This window comes from Natator depressus, chromosome 1, assembly GCF_965152275.1.
Source record: "Natator depressus isolate rNatDep1 chromosome 1, rNatDep2.hap1, whole genome shotgun sequence".
NCBI classification, from domain to species: Eukaryota; Metazoa; Chordata; order Testudines; family Cheloniidae; genus Natator; species Natator depressus.
In genome coordinates this window covers 33,814,146-33,835,587 of record NC_134234.1, presented here as the reverse complement: position 1 = coordinate 33,835,587, position 21,442 = coordinate 33,814,146, and the positions used below count along the sequence as shown (strand labels likewise).

At 46.0% G+C, this 21,442-nt stretch overlaps 1 protein-coding gene across 1 annotated transcript in view; it reads right to left on the bottom strand.

Annotated features, from left to right (window-relative positions):
- DYNC2H1 (dynein cytoplasmic 2 heavy chain 1) overlaps positions 1 to 21,442 on the bottom strand; it is a 389,779-nt gene that overhangs the window by 213,202 nt on the left and 155,135 nt on the right. Inside the window, exons 66-67 of the mRNA XM_074957219.1 lie at positions 11,612 to 11,775; positions 10,067 to 10,186 (exon numbers count right to left, since the gene is read on the bottom strand). Coding sequence (XP_074813320.1) covers positions 10,067 to 10,186; positions 11,612 to 11,775 — 284 coding nt within the window. The remainder of the gene's footprint in view (positions 1 to 10,066; positions 10,187 to 11,611; positions 11,776 to 21,442) is intronic.

The window sequence follows — 21,442 nt, the reverse complement described above, 5'->3', positions numbered from 1 at the left end:
ATAAATATACCCTAAATTGAAATCTGAGCACCCACTTGGCATGTGTCCCATAGGAATAAGAGGATGGGCCTCTCCAAAGAGCCCATAAACTCTAGTATATAAAACTGAGGTCACCATGTGCTCAAGAAAATTGATTGAACCCAACAAGAAGCTGCAGAATCTTAAGAGCAACTGCCGCGCAGAAAGGACTCTCCCCCATCCCAGGGTGAACAGGAAAAGAAGTGGTGAGGTTTCATTTCACAAACTATTTCCCCTTCTATTTTTTCACATAAAAATAACTAGGTTATCTTGATAAGTCTACACACACTCTAGTGAGACCTCAAGTAAGAATATATTAGTTTTTAACTCCTTTCTATGTCTAAGCAAATTGGCCTAGAGACTGAAAACAGTAACTTTAAGCAATTGTTTTTAATATTCTAAATTTGTCCACTTTTGGATCAATCTAGTCCAGGGGTCGGTAACCTTTAAGAAGTGGCATGCCAAGTCTTCATTCATTTAAGGTTTTGCATGCCAGTAATAAATTTTACATTTATAGGGCCCCCCCGATGGAACCCCAGACCAGCTGCAAGGTGAGCGGGACCAGCGGCTGGTATCCCAGGCCGGCAGCAGGCTGAGCAGGTCCGATGGCCAGGACCCCGGCTGACAAGGGGCCAGTGGCCAGAACCCCAGACCTTCAGTGGGCTGAACGGGGTGTCAGACAGAACCCCAGACCAGCAGCAGCTCACCCACTGCTGGTCTGGGGTTCCGTCCGCTGGCTCCTGCCAGCCGGGGTCCTGGCCACCAGCCCCGCTCAGCCCGCTGCCGGCCCGGGGTTCCATTCACGCAGGCCGGCAGCAGGCTGAGCGGGGCAGGTGGCCAAGACCCCAGCTGGCAAGGAGCCGGCAACCAGAACTCCAGACCATCAGCGCCCTGAGCAGGGCCGGCAGACAGAACCCCAGACCGGCGGCGGGCTGAGCAGCTTAGCCCACTGCCGGTCTGGGGTTCTGTCTGCAGGCTCCTGCCAGCCGGGGTCCTGGCCGCCGGCCCTGCTCAGCTTGCTGGGGGTTCCATTCACCCAGGCCGGCAATAGGCTGAGTGAGGCCGGCAGCTGGGACTCCGGCTGGCAAGGGGCTGGCAGCCGGAACCCCAGACCGGCGGCGGGCTGAGTGGCTCAGCCCACCGCTGGTCTGGGGTTCCGTCCACCGGCTCCTGCCAGCCAGGGTCCCGGCCGCCGGCCCCGCTCAGCCTGCTGCTGGCCTGAAGTTCCGTTCACCCAGGCAGGCAGCGGGCTGAGCGGGGCCGGCAGCTGGGACCCCGGCTGGCAGCAGCGTGCCAGTAAAAATCGGCTCGCATGCCACCTTTGGCATACATGCCGCAGGTTGCCGACCCCTGATCTAGGCAAAGAGTACTAACCACAATCTGTGCCTTAAAGACAAGTGAATCATTGAAAGTGTGATCAATGTGTTAGGAATTGAGAATTTATGATCATAAGTCAATGTAATAAAAAATCTTGGTAATTTGCATTGTTCCTTGATATAAGTCCTGAGCCTCAACTCTAGTCTGTGGTAATTGCTTGCAAGACTGTACTGTGTGTGTAATACATGCCTAGAAGATTAGTATTATCTACACATGAGTTTTGAACTTTGGCTGGATACTAATGTGGTTCTGGATGAATTAATACATTGTTGGTTGGTTAAGAATAAGCAAGTGTCCTGATTTGAGAAATACTGTTCGAGTTAAAAGTTGACGGAAAAAGAACCCAGTATTAAAAGTAGCAACACTCCCTGGACTCGATAAAAAGGGGTTATTCTATTCATACTTATCCAATTGGCAAACAAAGTTTGTTAGATTTCAGCTTGAAAATCTAACTAGCAAATTCATAAACTTATTCCCCTTTCCTGCTTACAGAGGTAAGTAAATGGACAGTGGAAGGATATTATTTACTTTTTTTAAAGAGAAAGTTACTCACCTTGTGCAGTAATTGAGGTTCTTCGAGATGGCTGTCCCTGTGCATGCTCCACTTCAGGTGTCTTGGTGCCCTGCGCTTGTAATCAAATGTTTGTAGTAGCAGTGCCCTGGTTGGCCGCTCATGTGTGGCAGCCGTCTCGTGCCACTCCAAGCAGCCACCTAGCATGCGCAGCCAACCATCCCCCAGTTCCTTCTCTACCCCAGAGGATTGGCGTAAAACTCTGAAGTAGAGGGGAGCAGGGGGGTAGGGAGCACCCACAGGGACAACCATCTTGAAGAACCTAAGTTACTGCACAAGGTGAGTAACCTTCTCTTCTTCTTTGAGAAGAAGGTGACTGTTGAGCAGTGCCCCTCAGTGGAGGGGAGGAGCTTCGGAGTTGGTTTATGTATGGTGGATAGCACCAAGAGTCCAAACTGAGCGTCTGCAGTTGATTGTTGTTCTAAAGCGTAGTGTTTAGTAAAGGTATGGGTTGATGCCCAGGTAGCTGCTTTGCAAATGTCCACGATGGGCACATTGTTGAGAAAGGCCACAGATGTCAATATTGCTCTGGTGGAGTTTGTGCATACTCCAGAGGGAGCTGTCAGATTGTGGTTTTGGTAACACAACTGGATACATGTCAATATAGATTTGGATAGTCTTTGTCTGGATATAGTTTGACCCTTTGATCATTCTGTTGTGGAGAAAAAGAGTCTGGATGATTTTCTAAATGTTTTTGTTTTTTCTATATTGAACGGTAGAGCTCTGTGGACATCTAACGTGTGAAGGGAGGCCTCCCTGCTGTCAGTGTGTGGTTTCGGGAAGAATACAGGTAAGTAAATGGGATGATTTAAATGGAACGTTGACATGACCTTGGATATGAATTTAGGGTGTGGTCACAGAATTAATTTGTCTTTGAGGAATGCTGTGTAAGGTGGGTGTGCCATTAGGGCACCTAGTTCTCCCACCCTTCTTGCTGATGTGATGGCTACTAGGAACGGCACCTCCATAGATAAGTGTAACAATGAACAGGTTGCAAGGGGTTCAAACAGTTTCCCCATCTGAATGCGGAGAACAAGGTTGAGGTCCCACATAGGAGTCAGGTCTCTTAGTGTGGGATAGGTGTTATCTATGCCTTTAAGGGAAGCATTTAGTCAATGGATTAGCAAATATGGTGAATTCGTCCACTTTGGTATGGAAGGAGGTGATGGTAGCCAAATGTACTCTGAGTGAGCTGGTGGATAACCCAGATTTTTTAAGTGCCAGTATATAATCGAGGATACGGGGTAATGGGGCCGACTGTGGAATAATATGGTTGTCTTGGCACCACGTACAGAATCGGTTCCATTTATGCGTATACATCTTTCTTGTAGTTAGTCTGTGGCTGTTCAGTAGTATGTCTTGTACTTCAGTAGAACATTCCCTCTCGAGCCCTTTCATCCATGGAGTAACCAGGCCTTGAGGTGGAGTACGGCAATGTTGGAGTGACGGATACATCCCACATCCTGTGTCAGCAGATGAGGCACTAGGGGAAGGGTTCATGGTGGTTTCACTGCTATCTGTTTCAGGTAGGGAAATCATGTTTGTCTGGCCCATATTGGTGCAATGAGAATGACCCTGGATTTGTCTTGCCTAATCTTGTGAAGGACGCGACTCAGCAATAGGATTGGAGAGAAGGCGTACAATAGTGGAGCTTCCCATTTCAGAAGGAAGGTGTCGCCCTGGGAGTTGTGCCCCAGTCTGGCCTGGGAGCAGTACTGTGGACACTTGGCATTGTGGGCAGTAGCGAATAGGTCTATTGTGGGGAATCCCCATTGTCTGAATACGGCTTTGAGGATTCCGGGAAGCATCTCCCATTCATGGGTTTGGAAAAAGTCTCTGCTTAGTTGATCCGCTGTTGCGTTCTGGCATCCGGGCAAATAGGATGCCAGAAAATGTATGTTGCTGGTGATGCACCATTGCCAGAGCCGAACAGCTTCTGAACAGAGGGGATAAGATCGAGCCCACCTTGGCGGTTTATATAGTACATAGTTGCTAGATTGTCAGTGAGAATCTTGACAATCTTGTTGCGTATTAAAGGAAGAAAGTGCTGGCAAGTGTTCTGGACTGCCCTTAACTCCAGTAAGTTTGGGGATTGGATTCCGCTACTGACCAGCGACCCTGGGTGGTATTGTCATGTAAGTGTGCCCTCCAACCCAGGAGGGAAGCTTCTGTGGTGATTGTCATAGATGGAGCTTTTTGTACAAAGGGGACACCTAAGCATGTCCACCATGTGAGCGAGTCCTTCACTCTGCGGGTCATTGTGAGACATCTGTTGAGGGAGTGTCTGGGCAGAATATAGACCATGCAGAGCCAGGCCTGTAAACATCTCATGTGGAGCCTGGCATATTTTACAACAAATGTTGTAGTCGTCATGTGCCCCAAAAGTTTTAAGAACGTTCTGGTGGATGTTTGTGGGCTGCCCCTCCTGTTGTAATCAGATTAGTTGAGGTGAGGAAGCGTTGTTGGGGTAATCTTGCTGTCACGTTGAGACAGTCGAGATGTGCCCCTATAAACGTCCACTGTTGTGTAGGTATCAGGGTGGACATCTGAAGATTTATTTGTAAGCCCAGGGCTGTAAAAAGGGTTATTGTCATGTGAGTGGTGCTCGTTGCTGTCTGTTGTGTTGGTGCCTTTAGAAGGCAGTCATCTAAATATGGAAAGATCATCACTCCCTGCCTGGGGAGGTGAGCAGCCACAATGGCGAGAACTTTGGAAAACAACCTTGGGGCGGTGGACAGGCCAAAAGAAAGCACTCTTATCGGAAATGTTGTTTCCCTAGGGTGAAGTGCAGGAATCATCTGTGCGCCAGGTGGATGGTAACATGAAAGTAAGAGTCTTGTAGGTCGAGGGCCAAGAGCCAATCTCCTTTCTCCAATGCCGGAATTATTGTGGATGGAGTCACCATTTTGAAACACTGTGTTCTCACAAACTTGTTGAGTTTCCATAAATCCAGGATGGGACTCCACCCTCCAGTTTTTTTTCTGAGTGAGAAAATAATGGGAATAAAACCCTCTCCCACTGTGTTGAACTGTTACAGGTTCCACGGAACTTAATTGTAGGAGGTGATTTATTTCCTGTTGTAACAGGTGCTCATGAGAGGGGTCCCTGAGGAGGGACAGGGAAGGGGAATGGGTAGGTGGGATAGAAATAAAGGGGATGGAGTAACCCTGCTGGATAATTTCCAGAACCCATTTGTCTGTAGTGATGGTCTTCTAGACTGGGTAATGTTAGCAGTCGTTCTCCAAATGGGCTGGAGATAAGATGTAAATCTGGAATTAGGGAATGTGGGGTTCTCATATCCTCAACCAATACTTCAAAATGTTTGCCTGGAAGTAGATGGTCAGGCGTGGATGGCTGATCTTGGAGCTGCCGGCATTGGTCATAGTGTCGTTGGGGTTGAGTATGTGGAGCAGTGCGGAATCGTGGCTTGTAAATTCTGCCCTGTTTCTGTTTATTTGGAGGGACATAAATTCCAAGTGTCTTCAGGGTTGCCTGGGAGTCCTTTAAGGTGTGTAATGGCGCGTCGGTGTTGTCCGCAAACAGTTTTTGGCCTCCAAAAGGTAAGTCATCAACTGTGGCTTGAACTTCCCTTGGAAACCGGGACAGATGTAGCCAGGAAGTGTGACGCATGACGACGGATGTAGCTCTTGAACGTGCTGCCGTGCCTGCAGAATCAAGAGAAGGCTCAAAGGCTGTTCTGGCAATGAGGGAACTCTCCATGATGTTAGCCTTATATTGTTCTCATTTGTCATCTGGAAGCTGTTCAATAAAAGCTGACATTTGAGAGAACAGGTTTCATGTATATTTGGCCATTTAGGCCAAGTAGTTGGCTATACAGAATTGGAGGGTAGCTGATCAGTAGGCTTTCTGCCCGAAAAGGTCTAGCCTTTTCCAGTCCTTGTCACAAGGGGTGGTTCTAGATTGATGTTGCTTTCCCCTTTGGTTAAGCGCTTCTACCACCAATGAGTTTGGGGTAGGGGGGGTGAATAAAAACTCAGTTCCTTTTGTAGGGACATACTACTTCTTGTCAGATCTTTTACAAGAAGGTGGGGCTGTGGCAGGTGTCTGACAGATTATTTTTGTCAGATCCATTATGGCTGCATTAATAGGCAATGCAATCTTTGTTGATGGAGATGCCTGAAGTATGAGTTTGTGCTGGGTCTCTGGTAGCTCTCCTAGTGAGATGTCTAGGGATTCAGCTACTCGTTTGAAGAGCTCCTGGAAGGATTTGAAATCATCCCCCGAGGTGGGGAGCGGTGGAATTATTGTTTTGTCTGGCGATGAAGATGAAATGTGGGTGGGTGGAAGGGTATCACCCTCAGGCGCATCTTCAGGTTCCTCTACCTCCTCATCCAGTGCTTCTGAAGGAGGTGAAGGGGAGCAAGTTGTTCTGGATCTAAGTGGGTTGGGGGGGCCTGTGGTTCTGAGCCGTATATAATGCCCATGGGTCCCAGTATGCCGAGTTGGGTGGAAACGCCATGGGAGGCAGTACCAATGGTGAAGGCTGCCAGCCTTCTGCATCTGTAGACATGCAGTGCTGAGAGGGTCCTGGTTTAGGTGAGGAATGGTGCAGGGTGTAGATCCTTGCCTCATCCTCTTCGTCCTCATCGCTGAAGAGAGGAGGAGCTGAGCCAAAGGGAGTAGCAACCAGGCTTGGTCCCGGTCTGGCTGGGGTACCGTCGGTGCCGAATAGCAGAGTCCCAGGTGTTGAGGTAACGTTGGAGACCCCAAGGTATGGCCACTAGTTAAGTTGAGGGGATAAAAAGCCATAAAAGTCAGAAAAGTCTCCCTGCTGAAGGCCTAAGGGCTTCTTCTCAACCCCCCTTAATAAAATTCAGGCCTAGCTAGTTTAAATAAGCTCTTTTGCTTTTAAAACAATGTTGCAGCTGCAAATAATGCCTCATAGTATAAGGTTTGCTGACGCCAAGCTAAAGATAATAAGAGAGACAGTTACAAGGCCAGACAAAATGTGCTAGTTGTTTAAGTTGCTAAAAATGCTTGTTAAAAGTTGCAAAAAATAAACATTGTTGTAACCCATATAAAAAAAGCAAAGTATTTATATAAAGTTTTAATTAGCTAATGTGTAGTGCAGTAGCATTAAAAAATATAAAAGTGTGTGTAATAACATGCTCTAAGGTGCAGGATTTGAAATTCTATTCTCCCTGTACCTTGTTTGCAGCTGCAAATAAACTTTTCAGCTTCTCCACCCCGTTGTGATTATTGAGTGAAGCACACCGGGTAACAAACCCTCCTTGCCGTTGTTTTGCCTCTCGGCACTGGGTGCCGGCAACAGTAACAAGAAGATCTGCCTGTTTGATTAATTGCTGTGGCACCGGGAGAATCAGCACCAAGGACAGCAGCATGCTCTGGCTGGGAATCAGGGTGAGAGCTGCAGGAAATCTCAGGACTGCATATTCCCGGTGCCTCATGGTCCAGTGCTCTCGGTGCCTTCGGTACCGGGGTAGATTTTTACTTCAGAGATCGCTTTTTTGGAGGCGAATCTCACTGTGGCGAAGAATGAGACCACTTTTTTGCACCCTTTTTAGGAGAAAACTCCTAGTAGTCACTTTGGAGGTAGAGCCCCTGTCAGACGCTGCCGCTGGTGACCGTTGGCCAGGAGACATCCGGGACTTGGGGTCAGAGGCTGGTTTGAGGGATTTCTCCATCATCAGGAGTTTTAATTGGAGATCCCTGACCTTCCTCGTCCGAACGGTCAGTTTTTTGCAGTGGGGACATTTCTGAGCAATGTGTGTCTCCCCTAAGCACCGGACACACTACACATGGCCGTCAGAGACCGGTACAGAGAGTCTGCAGGTCAGGCAGCATTTAAAGCCAAGAGAGCTGGGCATACCTGAAGGGACATTAGTTTTGAAGAAGAAATAGGAATAATCCCATTCTGTCCCTCTTCTGTTTTTCGCGGGGAAGGGAGACAACTAGTAATTTTTTTCATAAGATAAACAAGAAATAGGAAAAATAAAGGAATAAGAGGTTACTAGCTGGGGGGGGGGAACACAAAATAATATCTAATAATATCTAAAGTTATAAGGGGCGCTGCTGTCGCTCCAACTCAAGCCAAAGGCGGTAGAGAAGGAACTGAGGGACGGTTGGCTGCACATGCTTGGTAGCCACTTGGAGCGGCGTGAAACAGCTGCCGCGCATGTGTGGCCAACCAGGGCACTATTACTACAAATCTCTGATTACAAGTGCAGGGCACCAAGACCCCTTACGTGGAGCATCCACAGGGACACCCCTCGAAGAACAAAGTCTAATTATCTCTAAATTCACTATTAATTTCACTATTTCTGGCACACTCTCTAGTCAGACAATATTGCAAAATTTGCCTCTTGCCAGTTAACGTTTTTACTCCCTTCTTCTAACCCCCATCTGAAATCATAATTCAGACCTCACCACTGAACAAGTGTGACATACTTGCTCTAAGGTTCTAACTTCCCTTCTGAAATTAGCTAATTAACAGCTTACAATATATCTGCAACTACTGTAATTACGTTAGTATTTACTTCAGTAGGAAATTTTAATAAGAAACACTGCTGACTTGCAAGGACATAGTCAGCTTATCAATCTTTTCATTCCTATGTCGTTTTGAAGGTTGACTGCATGTAATGGTACTGTTTAAAAAGTAAGTAAGTAAGTAATAGGTTCTGTTATTATCTACATTTTTTATCTTTTTTCCCAAATTGCATTGTAAAAGGCTTCTGCTGACTTAAGCCCTTTTCATAGCAGAATTACTCTCATGAATAATAATAATTAGGCAGATTTCCTCAAATCTATCAGCAGCTCTAACAATATATCAAGAGAATATCAAAAAATGTAGGGATGTAACAGAATTAGTAGAACATAAAACCAGTGAGTAGAGGGCCTGATTCTACTCTCACTGAAGCAAACAGGAAAGCCCCTATTGAATTAATGGTGCAGGATGATACCCAGAATGCCCAACCCAATGTCTCTTAAAAGCAACATAAACATTTCTTTGACTTTAATAGGCAATGGAGCAGGCCCATATTCAGCAAGACAAGTACAATAAAAGGCAATATGACCAGACTGTGATCCCCTTACTCCTAATAGTAAGCAGATACTCTGAAGAGTTCTGACATTGATTTCAGTGGGATGACTCAAACAAGAAACTGCTCACCAGTGGGAGTAAGGAGTTCACAGTCTGGCACAAAGTCTTTATGGCCAAAAAGCAACAGAAAACAAAATTCACTGTTTCCTAAAATGTACTGTACCTAATGAGGCTTATTACACACACAAAAAAACAGTTGCACTGCTTCAAACAAATTGTTGGATGTTTTCACAAATGCATCAACTGTGCTGAAACGTAATCCTCTTCCTTTGAAGTTATCCTTTCTCTACAGGTGTACTATTCGATTCAGATCATGTTCTCTTTCATTAGAATCAAAGTCCAACAGAATATTTAGAAAACCAACTTCAAAATAAGAGAAGGAAAACAGAACTGAAAAGAGAAACATGGCTCATAGGCAATCAGTACCTTTATACTAATGGTAGAGTATTAAAAGTGAGAATCACATTTTCTGAATTCATTTTCATATTTTAATTTTTTGAGATCTTACACATTTCCTGTATTTATTTTTAGAAGGCACAAAAGTAACACACATCTCAGTCTCTGTACATCCTACTGGATTTTATTTTTAATTTCTACATTTCAACATACATATCTTGATTAAATGGGGTACATATCCTTTGTGACTGTCTCCTGACAGAAAATATGGCAATTTTTCATCACTCAAAATAAGAGAAAAAGTATTTTCTAAACTAACGAACATTTTCCTTTTTTCAACCCACTTCAGTAAGAAGTGGTAGCCTGATATATGAACCTCTCCTACATCCAGCCGCACAATTCAAGCACTAACTGGATATTTGATCCTAATGTGGCTGTGATAATCTCGAATGTCCTGAAATGCTACAATTCACCATGAGTTTACACATTTCCTTTCCCCACCCCTCCAAACAAATTCTTAAGCTCATTATTGCTATTAACAATTTTAGCATCTGGCTTTTAAACATATACCAGTATTAGATCTACTATGTTAATCTGAAATCAGTAGGACATATTTATTTTACCTCCAAAAGAGATTCCTCTAGTTTAGCTAATTGGATCTTCTTCTCCTCTTCTTGTTGCAAGAGTTTTGTCTTCTGGTCTTCCAAATCTGGTTTTTCGTGCTGGATAGTTAAAGCTAAAAGCTAAGAGGAAAGCAACATATTCAACAAGAAGGAGAATACTAACCTCAGTAATATATATGTGCTTCAATTTTGGCCATGTACATTACCCAACATTTTTAACACATGCTTAAACACTAGACTCTGTAAGTCCAGTATCGTAGCCCTTGTGTATGCAAAATACAGCGATGATAAATGGAGTACATTATGAGAACAGGGGAAAGCATGGGCTTCAAAGACTACATCTACACTCCAAGCTAGGGGCGTGCTTCCCAACTCGTGTAGACTTACTCGTGCTAGCTCTCTGATTTAGCAAGCTAAAAATAATAGTGTAACTACCGATGCACAGGGAGCAGTGGCAAGGGCTAGCCAGATGAAGCACAAATGCACCAGAATACCATGGGTACATATTTGTGGTGACTAGTCCATACCACTGCTGCTGCTCCTTGTGCTACTGCAACTGCACTACTATTTTTACTGTGCTAGCTCAGATGAGAGCTAGCACAGGTATGTTTATCTGAGCTGGGGAGCACCCACCTAGCTCATAACGTAGACATAACCAACAAGTAGATCCAACAAGAAATAATGGTAATTTCTTACCTGTTTATTTGGCTTCTTCCAGCAACTTTATGCTAACTCAAACAGCCCTCCTACCAATGCTGCTCAGCTGTTTTCCTGTTTTCAGCAGGCAGAGATGAGTTGTATGTCTGGTTAAGCTAGACATTTAGTGTTTTACCTTTTTCTCCAATGTCAAATTTTATGTTTGTTAGTTTTGAATAAACTAGCTTCCCAATGAGTAATGTTTTGAAATGATGAGGGGTTTTGTTTTCTAATTCCTCATTTTTTCTAGTGGCCCTCTATTTGTCCCACTTCTCTCTAAATGTCATAGACCAAACTCTCAGCAGCTCCCAGCAATTTGGTGGAAGACCTAACACATTCAGCCTTTAGATTTCATTGACCTCTGCTTCACCACAAGGCAAAGTATTTTGAGACCGGGAGTACAGTTTGGCAAGGATAGACGTCTGGAGAACTGTTTTGCTAAAATTTCAAAAGCACCATGAATGCGCTTACAAATGTAACTAATAATTTAGGGCTTAATCTGACTCAGTTAAAGTCAATGGAGAACTTCTACTTATTTCAGTAGGTGTAAGATGGATGAAGACTGTTACGCCTGCCAGTCTATGATTTGACTGTAAGGTACATAAAAAAAAGAGCTACAATTTTTAATTTAATTTAATTATTTTAATAATGATTTTATTTTTTAAACTTTTTTGATGCATTATAACCTCCTAGTCCCTACAACAGATCGGAGATTGCAGCTATATTCTGTCAATGGGGGCCTCTGCCAGGTCTGTGTTGTCAGAAGTCAAGGTGTTTCCAGAGATGAATGCAGCCCAATGTCTATTAATTATTATTATTGTTTTATTATAAGAAATGTTAAATGCCTACCTGTCCTCTTAAACCACTTCTTGTTGTAGTAAAGTTAACTTCAGTAATAATAGAAGCTGCATCAGGTGGAATAAAGGGATTTGGGTTTCGCGTTGACAGAAATAGGCGGAATTCTTCATTATAGTCAATAATTTTGTCACCTATTTGTACAGCATATCGTGGTCCTATAAAAAATACATACATATTATCCTAAGTTTGATGAGAAAATTCCAGAATTGTCTGAAAATAAATACCCACCGTGTGAAAAAACTTGAGAACCAAATTTTAGGTTTAGTTTAAAGGAAATAGTCTTATAAAACTAACAAAACCATGTTCATAAATATTATAAAAAATAAATTAAAAGATTTTTATGAGATTAGCTTTCCCCTATATTGTTGGAAATAAAAGTACAGCAATATTGTAGAAGTGCATTAGAACCAGATACTAAAAAGACTCAGACCAGTCTGCTTTAATTATCCAAATACAAAAAAGTAAATGAGAAGCATAAATGGCAAAAAATTACATTAGAGGTAAAGTAATAATAATAATAGTCAGAGCCTCAGCCAGGTTAAATCTTCTTTGAATTGCTGCAAGTGATGCAAAGTGTACTTAAAATCATTCCAAGTTGCACAGCTGAGGATTCTTCCTACAAGAGAGGAATCCTCTGGTGGTTTATATTCACTGACTCCCCAGCCCAGACAGGAGGCATTTGGGACACATGGGAGGGTAGGTGGGGGCATAACATGGGCACTTTGCCTATCCTGGGCCCCTGAAATGCTCACAGCTGATGTAAATTAGAGCAACCCTAAGGCTACTGTAACTTGTTCTAGGGGTCATTCTCCTCTCCCTTCCCACCCACCCCCTCCCCGCCCCGCCCCACATCTGACCCAGGATCCCTTCCTTTCTTCCTCTGGTGCTGAAGCCATGTTCAAAACATCTGAGGACTGACTCCTACAATTTGAGGCACATTACTTGTAACAGTACTGAGATATGCACCATTCTAGAAATGCACAGCAGGTATAAACCCAGCTTAATTGGCTAGTTAAAATGGGTTAATACTCATTTTGTGTTTCTGGGAGTGGTGGAAAGCAATAGGAGTTTACTAGTGAACCTGGCCACATTGTCTGTGGAAAGTCTTCAGGCGAAACCTATTGGTGCTGTGTAATATTAGTAGTTCCAATATGATTTCTACCACTCTCTGTTGTACATTTATGCAAAAATGCACAATTTGAAACTAAAGATGCTGTGTACCTAATTATCAGACTATGAAGGTAAGAAGTATTCCATTAATCACTACAGGTGGTTCTTTCACTAAATATATTCAATTTGAACACAATGTGCAAGAAACAGTTAATTAACGCAGCTGTAAATGTACATTACTGAAATCTCTGTCTATACCTATAACAATCAGAAGGTTCCTGATATGAGATCCAATTGTGGACCAGCCTAATGTGGCCACCCAGAGAAAAGAGGGGATATAAGGCTTATCACTATCTCACTGGTTAGCCTACAGATCATCACTTCGGATGTGGGGAGAAAGCAGATGTAGCATGACTTCTACTTTCCCTCAGAAGCAGGTGAATAAGGAGAGGGCAGAGTGGGGGCAAAGACTTGATTTTGCCATGAAATGCACAAATCAGCGGATTTGGCAGGGTGCATGGGAAGGGAAACAATCTACATTTGGTAAAGGGATTGCACAAATTATTGCCTTCTGGAAGCAACAGAGGAGCAGGGAAGGAATTGCGATGGGACAGTACACTCAGGTACCTCTGTATTTTCAGGGCTAGGAGAAAAGGGTCAAAGTAGCTCTAAATAGGAATCTGTTACTAGATTGCTGTTGGTGAAGGCTGTGTTTAGATTCTTCACCAGAGACCAACATAACTTTCAGGCCTCTGTTGTAAAAATGTCCAATCAAAAATAGTATCTGTAATAGTACAAGTACAAAGTAACTGCAATATATCAAACCACTTTTTTTTTATTAACAAGTCAAGAAAAGTTGTAAATCATTCTTTTAAACTGACTCAAAACAAAGCGCTATAAGAACATAAGAACAGCCATACTGGGTCAGACCAAAGGTCCATTTAGCCCAGTATCCTGTATTCCGACGGTGGCCAATGGCAGGTGTCCAGAGGGAATGAACAGAACAGGTAATCATCAAGTGATCCATCCCATTGCCCATTCCCAGCTTCTGGCAAACAGAGGCTAGGGACACCACTCCTGCCCATCCTGGCTAAAAGCCATGGATGGACCTATCCTCCATTAATTTATCTAGTTCTTTTTTGAACCCTGTGATAGTCTTGGCCTTCACAACATCCTCTGGCAAAGAATTCCTCAGGTTGACTGGGCATTGTGTGATGAAATACTTCCTTTTGTTTCTTTTAAACCTGCTGCCTATTCATTTCATTTGGTGACCCCTAGTTCTTGTGTTATGAGAGGGAGTAAATAACATTTCCTTATGTGCTTTCTCCACAACAGTCATGATTTTATAGACCTCTATCATATCCCCCCTTAATCGTCCAATCCTATTAATTTCTCCTAATACAGAAGCTGTTCCATACCCCTAATCAGTTTTGTTGCCCTTTTCTGAACCTTTTCTAATCCCAATATATCTTTTCTGAGATGGGACGACCACATCTGCACGCAGTATTCAAGATGTGGACATACCATGGATTTATATAGAGGGAATATGATATTTTCTGTCTTTTTATCTATCCCTTTCTTAATGATCTGCAATATTCTGTTAGCCTTTTTGACTGCTGCTGCACATTGAGTGGATGTTTTCCGAGAACTGTGCACAATGACTCCAAGATCTCTCTCTTGAGTGGTAACAGCTAATTTAGACCCTATCATTTTATATTTATAGTTGGGATTATGTTTTCCAATGTGCATTACTTTGCATTTATCACCATTGAATTTCATCTGCTATTTTGTTCCCCAGTCTCTTAGTTTTGTGAGATCCTTTGTAACTCTTCGCAGTCTGCTTTGGACTTAACTATCTTGAGTAGTTTTGTATCATCTGCAATTGTTGCCATTTGACTGTTTACCCCTTTTTCCAGATCATTTATGAATATGTTGAATAGTACTGGTCCCAGTACAGACCCCTGGGGGACACGACTATTTACCTCTCTCCATTCTGAAAACTGACCATTTATTCCTACCCTTTGTTTCCTATCTTTTAACCAGTTATCAATCCATGAATGGACCTTCCCTCTTATCCCATGACAGCTTACTTTGCTTAAGAGCCTTTGGTGAGGGACCTTGTCAAAGGTTTTCTGAAAATCTAAGTACACTATATCCACTGGATCCCCCTTGTGCACGTTTGTTGACCCCCTCAAAGAATTCTAGTAAATTGGTGAGGCATGATTTCGCTTTACAAAAATCATGTTGACTCTTCCCCAACAAAATTATCTGTATCTGTGTGTCTGACAATTCTGTTCTTTACTATAGTTTCAACCAATTTACCTGGTACTGAAGTCAGGCTTACTGGCCTGTAATTGCCAGGATCACCTCTGGAGCCTTTTTTAAAAATGGGCATCATATTAGCTATCCTCCAGTCATTTGGTACATAAACAGATTTAAATGATAGGTTACATAAACCAGTTACCTACCTTTCGTAACTGTTGTTCTTCGAGATGTGTTGCTCATGTCCATTCCATTCTAGATGTGCATGCGTCCATGTGCACAGTTGCCAGATATTTCTGCCTTAGTGGTATCTGCAGGGCCAGCTGTGGAGCCCCCTGTAGTGGCGCTCCCATACAGTGGTGTATCAGGCGCTGCCAGACCTCTGCCCCCTCAGTTCCTTCTTGCCAGTGACTCCGACAGCAAGGTAGTAGGGCGGGAAATGGAATGGACATGAGCAACACATCTCGAAGAACAACAGTTACGAAAGGAGGTAACCTTTTTTCTTCTTTGAGGGCTTGCTCATGTCAATTCCATTTTAGGTGACTCACAAGCAGTATCCACAGAGGTGAGCTCAGAGTTCACAGTTTAGCAGCTTGCAGTATTGCCCTGCCAAAGACAGCATCCTCCCGGGCTTCTGGGTCAGCGCACAGTGGGACGTAACGGTATGGACAGAGGATCAGGTGGCTGCTCTGCAGATGTCCTGGATAGACACATGGGCCAGAAAAGCTGGCGAGGAGGCCTGTGCCCTGGTAGAGTGGGCCATGACAATCGCCAGAGGCAGCACCTTCACTTGGTCATAGCAGAAGCAAATACAGGCAGTGATCCAAGAAGAAATTCTTTGAGTGGATACAGGGCAACCTTTCATCCTGTTCCTGATCCCTGGAAGGTGAGCGGCTATGAGATGGACATTGTGCTCCAGGCAAAAGTCCCAAAGCCAGGGCTCCGCCCTGCCTGCTGATATAGAAGACTGTAGCCGTATTGTCCATCAGGACCTGAACCACCCTGTCTTGAATCTGAGGAAGAAAGGTTTAGCAGGCCAGTCAAACCACCCTGAGCTCTCTGACACTGATATGTAGAGTGCGATCGCGACTGGACCAGTGACCTTGAGAGCTGAGAGCACCCAAGTTCGCTCCCCATCCCAGGTCTGAGGTGTTGGAGACCAGGGTCACCGACGAGGCCAGGGTCGCAAAGGGAACTCCCTTCGGCTCCGACGCAGGATCCTGCAACCAGGCAAGGGATAAGAGTACTTCGTCCGGGATCCTGACCACCTTGTCCATGCTGTGGCAGCTGGGGACATAGGCCGACTCTAGCCATGCTTGAAGGGGTCTGAGGCGGAGATGCGCGTGCCGGATCACGTAAGTACATGCCACCATGTGGCCGAGCAGTCTCAGGCACATGTGGGCGGCGGTGAGTAGGTGGGCCTGCAGGCTCGCAATGAAGTCCGCCATGGCCCGGAACCGAGCATCAGGGAGGAAGGCCCTGGCCCGAGTGGAGTCGAGGACCGCCCCAATGAATTCTATGCGTTGTACTGGGTTTAGGGTTGACTTTTTCTCATTTATAATCAACCCCAGGTCATGACAAGTGGAACATACCAGATCACGATGCCGCCGTACCTGATCCGGGGACCGTCTCTTTAACAACCAGTCATCGAGGTACAGCTATATCTGGACCCCTCAATGTCTCAGGTAAGCAGCCACTGGCGCTATGCATTTTGTGAATACCTCGGGAATGACGAGAGACCAAAGGGCATAGCCATAAACTGGAAATGGCACCAGCCCAATGTAAAATGGAGGAAGAGCTGGTGCCCAGGAAGATGGAGATGTGGAAATATGCGTCCTTCAATTCTAGGGCGGTGTACCAGTCTCCCAGATCCAGGGAGGGAACGATGGAGGCTAGGAAGACCATGCGAAACTTCAACTTCTTGAGAGACTTGTTGAGGCAATGCAGGTCTAGGCTGGGTTTGAGGCCCCTTTTTGCCTTCGTAATTAGGAAGTAATGGGAGTAAAATCCTCTGGCTTCCATGTTCCACAGGACTGTTTCCACTGCCCCCAGGCGTAGGAAGTTTTCGACCTCCTGTACGAGAAGTTGCTCATGAGAGGGATCCTTGAAGGGGGACGGGAAAGGGGGGTGGAAAGGACAGTCAGCTGCAAACTGCAGGGTGTTGCCTGAAGAGATCGTGTCTAGCACCCAACAGTCTGAGATGACCCGGGACCAGACCGACTGGAAAGGGCAGATGCGGTTGAGGAAAAGGAAGGGTGGATGTGGTGCATTGGCTGGGGAACTGTCCTCGAGCACATCCTCAAAATGATTGTTTCTGGCCTCCCTGACTCTTGGGAGGGTCAGCCTGCGCAGATGAGCGGGAGGCAGATACGTACCACCGCTTAGGTCCTTTATCCTTGTCCTTCCTCCTGTAGAAGCCAGATCTGGGAGCTCCCCAGGACCGAGACTGCGTCAGAGGAGGAGGAGGCGAAGGGTGGAACAGTTTCCTGGACTGCTGCAGGGTGTGCAAACCCAAGGAACGGAGGGTGGCTCGGGAGTTCTTGAGCCCATGGAGCCTAGAGTCAGTTAGCTCAGAAACGAGCCCCAAACCCTTGAATGGCATGTCCTGTATTGTGGTCTGTATCTCCTGGGACAGCCCAGAAGCCTGCAGCCAAGCACTGCGTTGCATGGTCACTGCTGTCGCATCCCAGGCCATCTGGAGGACTCCAGGGGCTACCGCTGTGCCTTTGCTCAGCAAGGTGGAGCACCCTTGGGCACGATCCTATGGGAGGGCCTCCATGAACTTATTTAGGGAGTTAAAGTTATAACCCCCTAGCAGAAATTGGTGGTTGGAGACCCGGAACTGTAAGCTGGCCGTCGAATAAACTTTCCTCCCAAATAAGTCCAGTCTCTTTGCCTCTTTATTTTTGGGCGTTCTGCTGGGATGGCCCTGTCTGTTCCTTTCGCTCACCGCGGACAAGACCAGGGATGCCATGGGGTGTGGGGGGTGAGCATACAGATATTCAAAGCCCTTTGCAGGGACACAGTATTTCTTTTCCACCTTTTTGGAGGTAGGCAGTATAGATGAGGGGTTTGCCACACAGACTTGGCTAACTTGAGCACCTCTGCGTAGATGGTGCTAGGGGACAATTTCCTGGTGCAAGTGCTGGAGGAACCAACAAGGGGCAGAGCTCTTCTTGACCTGCTGCTCACAAACCGGGAAGAATTAGTAGGGGAAGCAAAAGTGGATGGGAACCTGGGAGGCAGTGACCATGAAATGGTCGAGTTCAGGATCCTAGCACAAGGAAGAAAGGAGAGCAGCAGAATACAGACCCTGGACTTCAGAAAAGCAGACTTTGACTCCCTCAGGGAACTGATGGGCAAGATCCCCTGGGAGAATAACATGAGGGGAAAAGGAGTCCAGGAGAGCTGGCTGTATTTTAAAGAATCCTTATTGAGGTTACAGGGACAAACCATCCCGATGTGTAGAAAGAATAGTAAATATGGCAGGCAACCAGCTTGGCTTAACAGTGAAATCCTTGCTGATCTTAAATACAAAAAAGAAGCTTAAAAGAAGTGGAAGATTGGAAAAATGACCAGGGATGACTATAAAAATATTGCTCGGGCTTGCAGGAGTGAAATCAGGAAAGCCAAATCACACCTGGAGTTGCAGCTAGCAAGAGATGTTAAGAGTAGCAAGAAGGATTTCTTCAGGTATGTTAACAACAAGAAGAAAGTCAAGGAAAGTGTGGGCCCCTTACTGAATGAAGGAGGCAACCTCGTGACAGAGGATGTGGAAAAAGCTAATGTACTCAATACTTTTTTTGCCTCTGTCTTCACGAACAAGGTCAGCTCCCAGACTGCTGCACTGGGCAGCACAGCATGGGGAGGAGGTGACCAGCCCTCTGTGGAGAAAGAAGTGGTTCAGGACTATTTAGAAAAGCTGGACGAGCACAAGTTCATGGGGCCGGATGCATTGCATCTGAGAGTGCTCAAGGAGTTGGCGGATGTGATTGCAGAGCCATTGGCCATTATCTTTGAAAACTCATGGCAATCGGGGGAAGACTGGAAAAAGGCGAATGTAGTGCCCATCTTTAAAAAAGGGAAGAAGAAGGATCTGGGGAACTACAGGCCAATCAGCCTCACCTCAGTCCCTGGAAAAATCATGGAGCAGGTCCTCAAGGAATCAATTCTGAAGCACTTAGAGGAGAGGAAAGTGATCAAGAACAGTCAGCATGGATTCACCAAGGGCAAGTCATGCCTGACTAATCTAATTGCCTTCTATGATGAGATAACTGGCTCTTTGGATGAGGGGAAAGCAGTGGACGTGTTGTTCCTTGACTTTAGCAAAGATTTTGACACGGTCTCCCACGGTATTCTTGCCAGCAAGTTAAGGAAGTATGGGCTGGATGAATGGACTATAAGGTGGATAGAAAGCTGACTAGATTGTCAGGCTCAACGGGTAGTGATCAATGGCTCCATGTCTAGTTGGCAGCCGGTATCAAGTGGAGTGCCCCAGGGGTCGGTCCTGGGGCCAGTTTTGTTCAATATCTTCATAAATGATCTGGAGGATGGTGTGGATTGCACCCTCAGCAAGTTTGCAGATGACACTAAACTGGGAGGAGTGGTAGATACGCTGGAGGGTAGGGATAGGATACCGAGGGCCCTAGACAAATTAGAGCATTGGGCCAAAAGAAATCTGATGAGGTTCAACAAGGACAAGTGCAGAGTCCTGCACTTAGGACAGAAGAATCCCATGCACCGCTACAGACTAGGGACCGAATGGCTCGGCAGCAGTTCTGCAGAAAAGGACCTAGTGGTTACAGTGGACGAGAAGCTGGATATGAGTCAACAGTGTGCCCTTGTTGCCAAGAAGGCCAATGGCATTTTGGGATGTATAAGTAGGGGCATTGCCAGCAGATCAAGGGACGTGATCGTTCCCCTCTATTCGACATTGGTGAGGCCTCATCTGGAGTACGGTGTCCAGTTTTGGGCCCCACACTACAAGAAGGATGTGGAAAAATTGGAAAGAGTCCAGCGGAGGGCAACAAAAATGGTTAGGGGACTGGAACACATGACTTATGAGGAGAGGCTGAGGGAACTGGGGATTTTAGTCTTCAGAAGAGAAGAATGAGGGGGGATTTGATAGCTGCTTTCAACTACCTGAAAGGGGCTTCCAAAGAGGATGGATCTAGACTGTTCTCAGTGGTAGCAGATGACAGAACAAGGAGTAATGGTCTCAAGTTGCAGTGGGGGAGATTTAGGTTGAATATTAGGAAAAACTTTTTCACGACGAGGGTGGTGAAACACTGGAATGTGTTACCTAGGGAGGTGGTGCAATCTCCTTCCCTAGAAGTTTTTAAGGTCAGGCTTGACAAAGCTCTGGCTGGGATGATTTAGTCGGGGATCGGTCCTGCTTTGAGCAGGGGGTTGGACTAGATGACCTCCTGAGGTCCCTTTCAACCCTGATATTCTCTGATTCTCTGATTCTATGGGCAAGACTATCTTTGCCGGAGTGGTGGCTGAGATGACGTTGAAGAGGTCGTCAATTTCTTCAGTCACCTTTTCAATCTGTAGGGACAGATTCTCCGCCACCCGTTTAAGGAGAGCCTGGTGCTCTTTAAAATCACCCGGAGGACTGCTAGGATGGGAGGGACCGGCCACTGCCTCGTCTGGGGACAACGATTGCACTGCCTCCGGAAGGGTGCTGTCCCCCTCTTTCTTGGGGGAGGGCTCCCTCGGTGTCGGGGTTTGGTGCACTGCCTCGGCACCATACTCTGATGGTCGTGCTGGCGGTGCTGCAGTCAGCTTGTCTGATGCGGCCAGGGACGGTTGAGAATACTGAACCAGTACCATCGGCACCCAACACTGGTCCCAGTACTGCCACTGGGGAGTCTACTGTCCTTGTTGCACTGGCACCAATACCGGTGCCACTCCGGACTCCCCTGTTGGTGGCAAGTCGACCGTTCTGGGCAATGGGCTGAACTTCCGGTCTGATCCCAACCACTGCCCCTCTAGATACGAGGGAGGGGCCAATGAGGCCTGCATCTGTCTGCTGACCCTGGTGGACAAACGCTGGGGCGATGAGAAGTAACGCCGCTTGTCTAAGGGCAAGCGAGACTGGCGCCGAGACCCCGAACAGCCCCTCCTCGATGGTGACCGACGTCGAGGGGACCACTTGGACGAGGGAGACCGACGCCTGAGACTCTAACTGTTAACTAACAACTATACTTAACAGCTACTTGACTAACACTATCAACTTACTATTTGCAGAAGGCCCTAAGGCATGAAGTTGGACAAGAAGAAAACCGCTACGCAAGGAAGGTGCTCTGACTAACCACCATGCACGGTAAGAAGGAACTGAGGGGGCACAGGGCCGCCGGCGCCTGATATGCTGCAGCATGGGAGCGCCACTACAGCGCCCTACCGCTACTGCTAAGGCAGGAATCTCCAGCAACTGTGCACATTGGT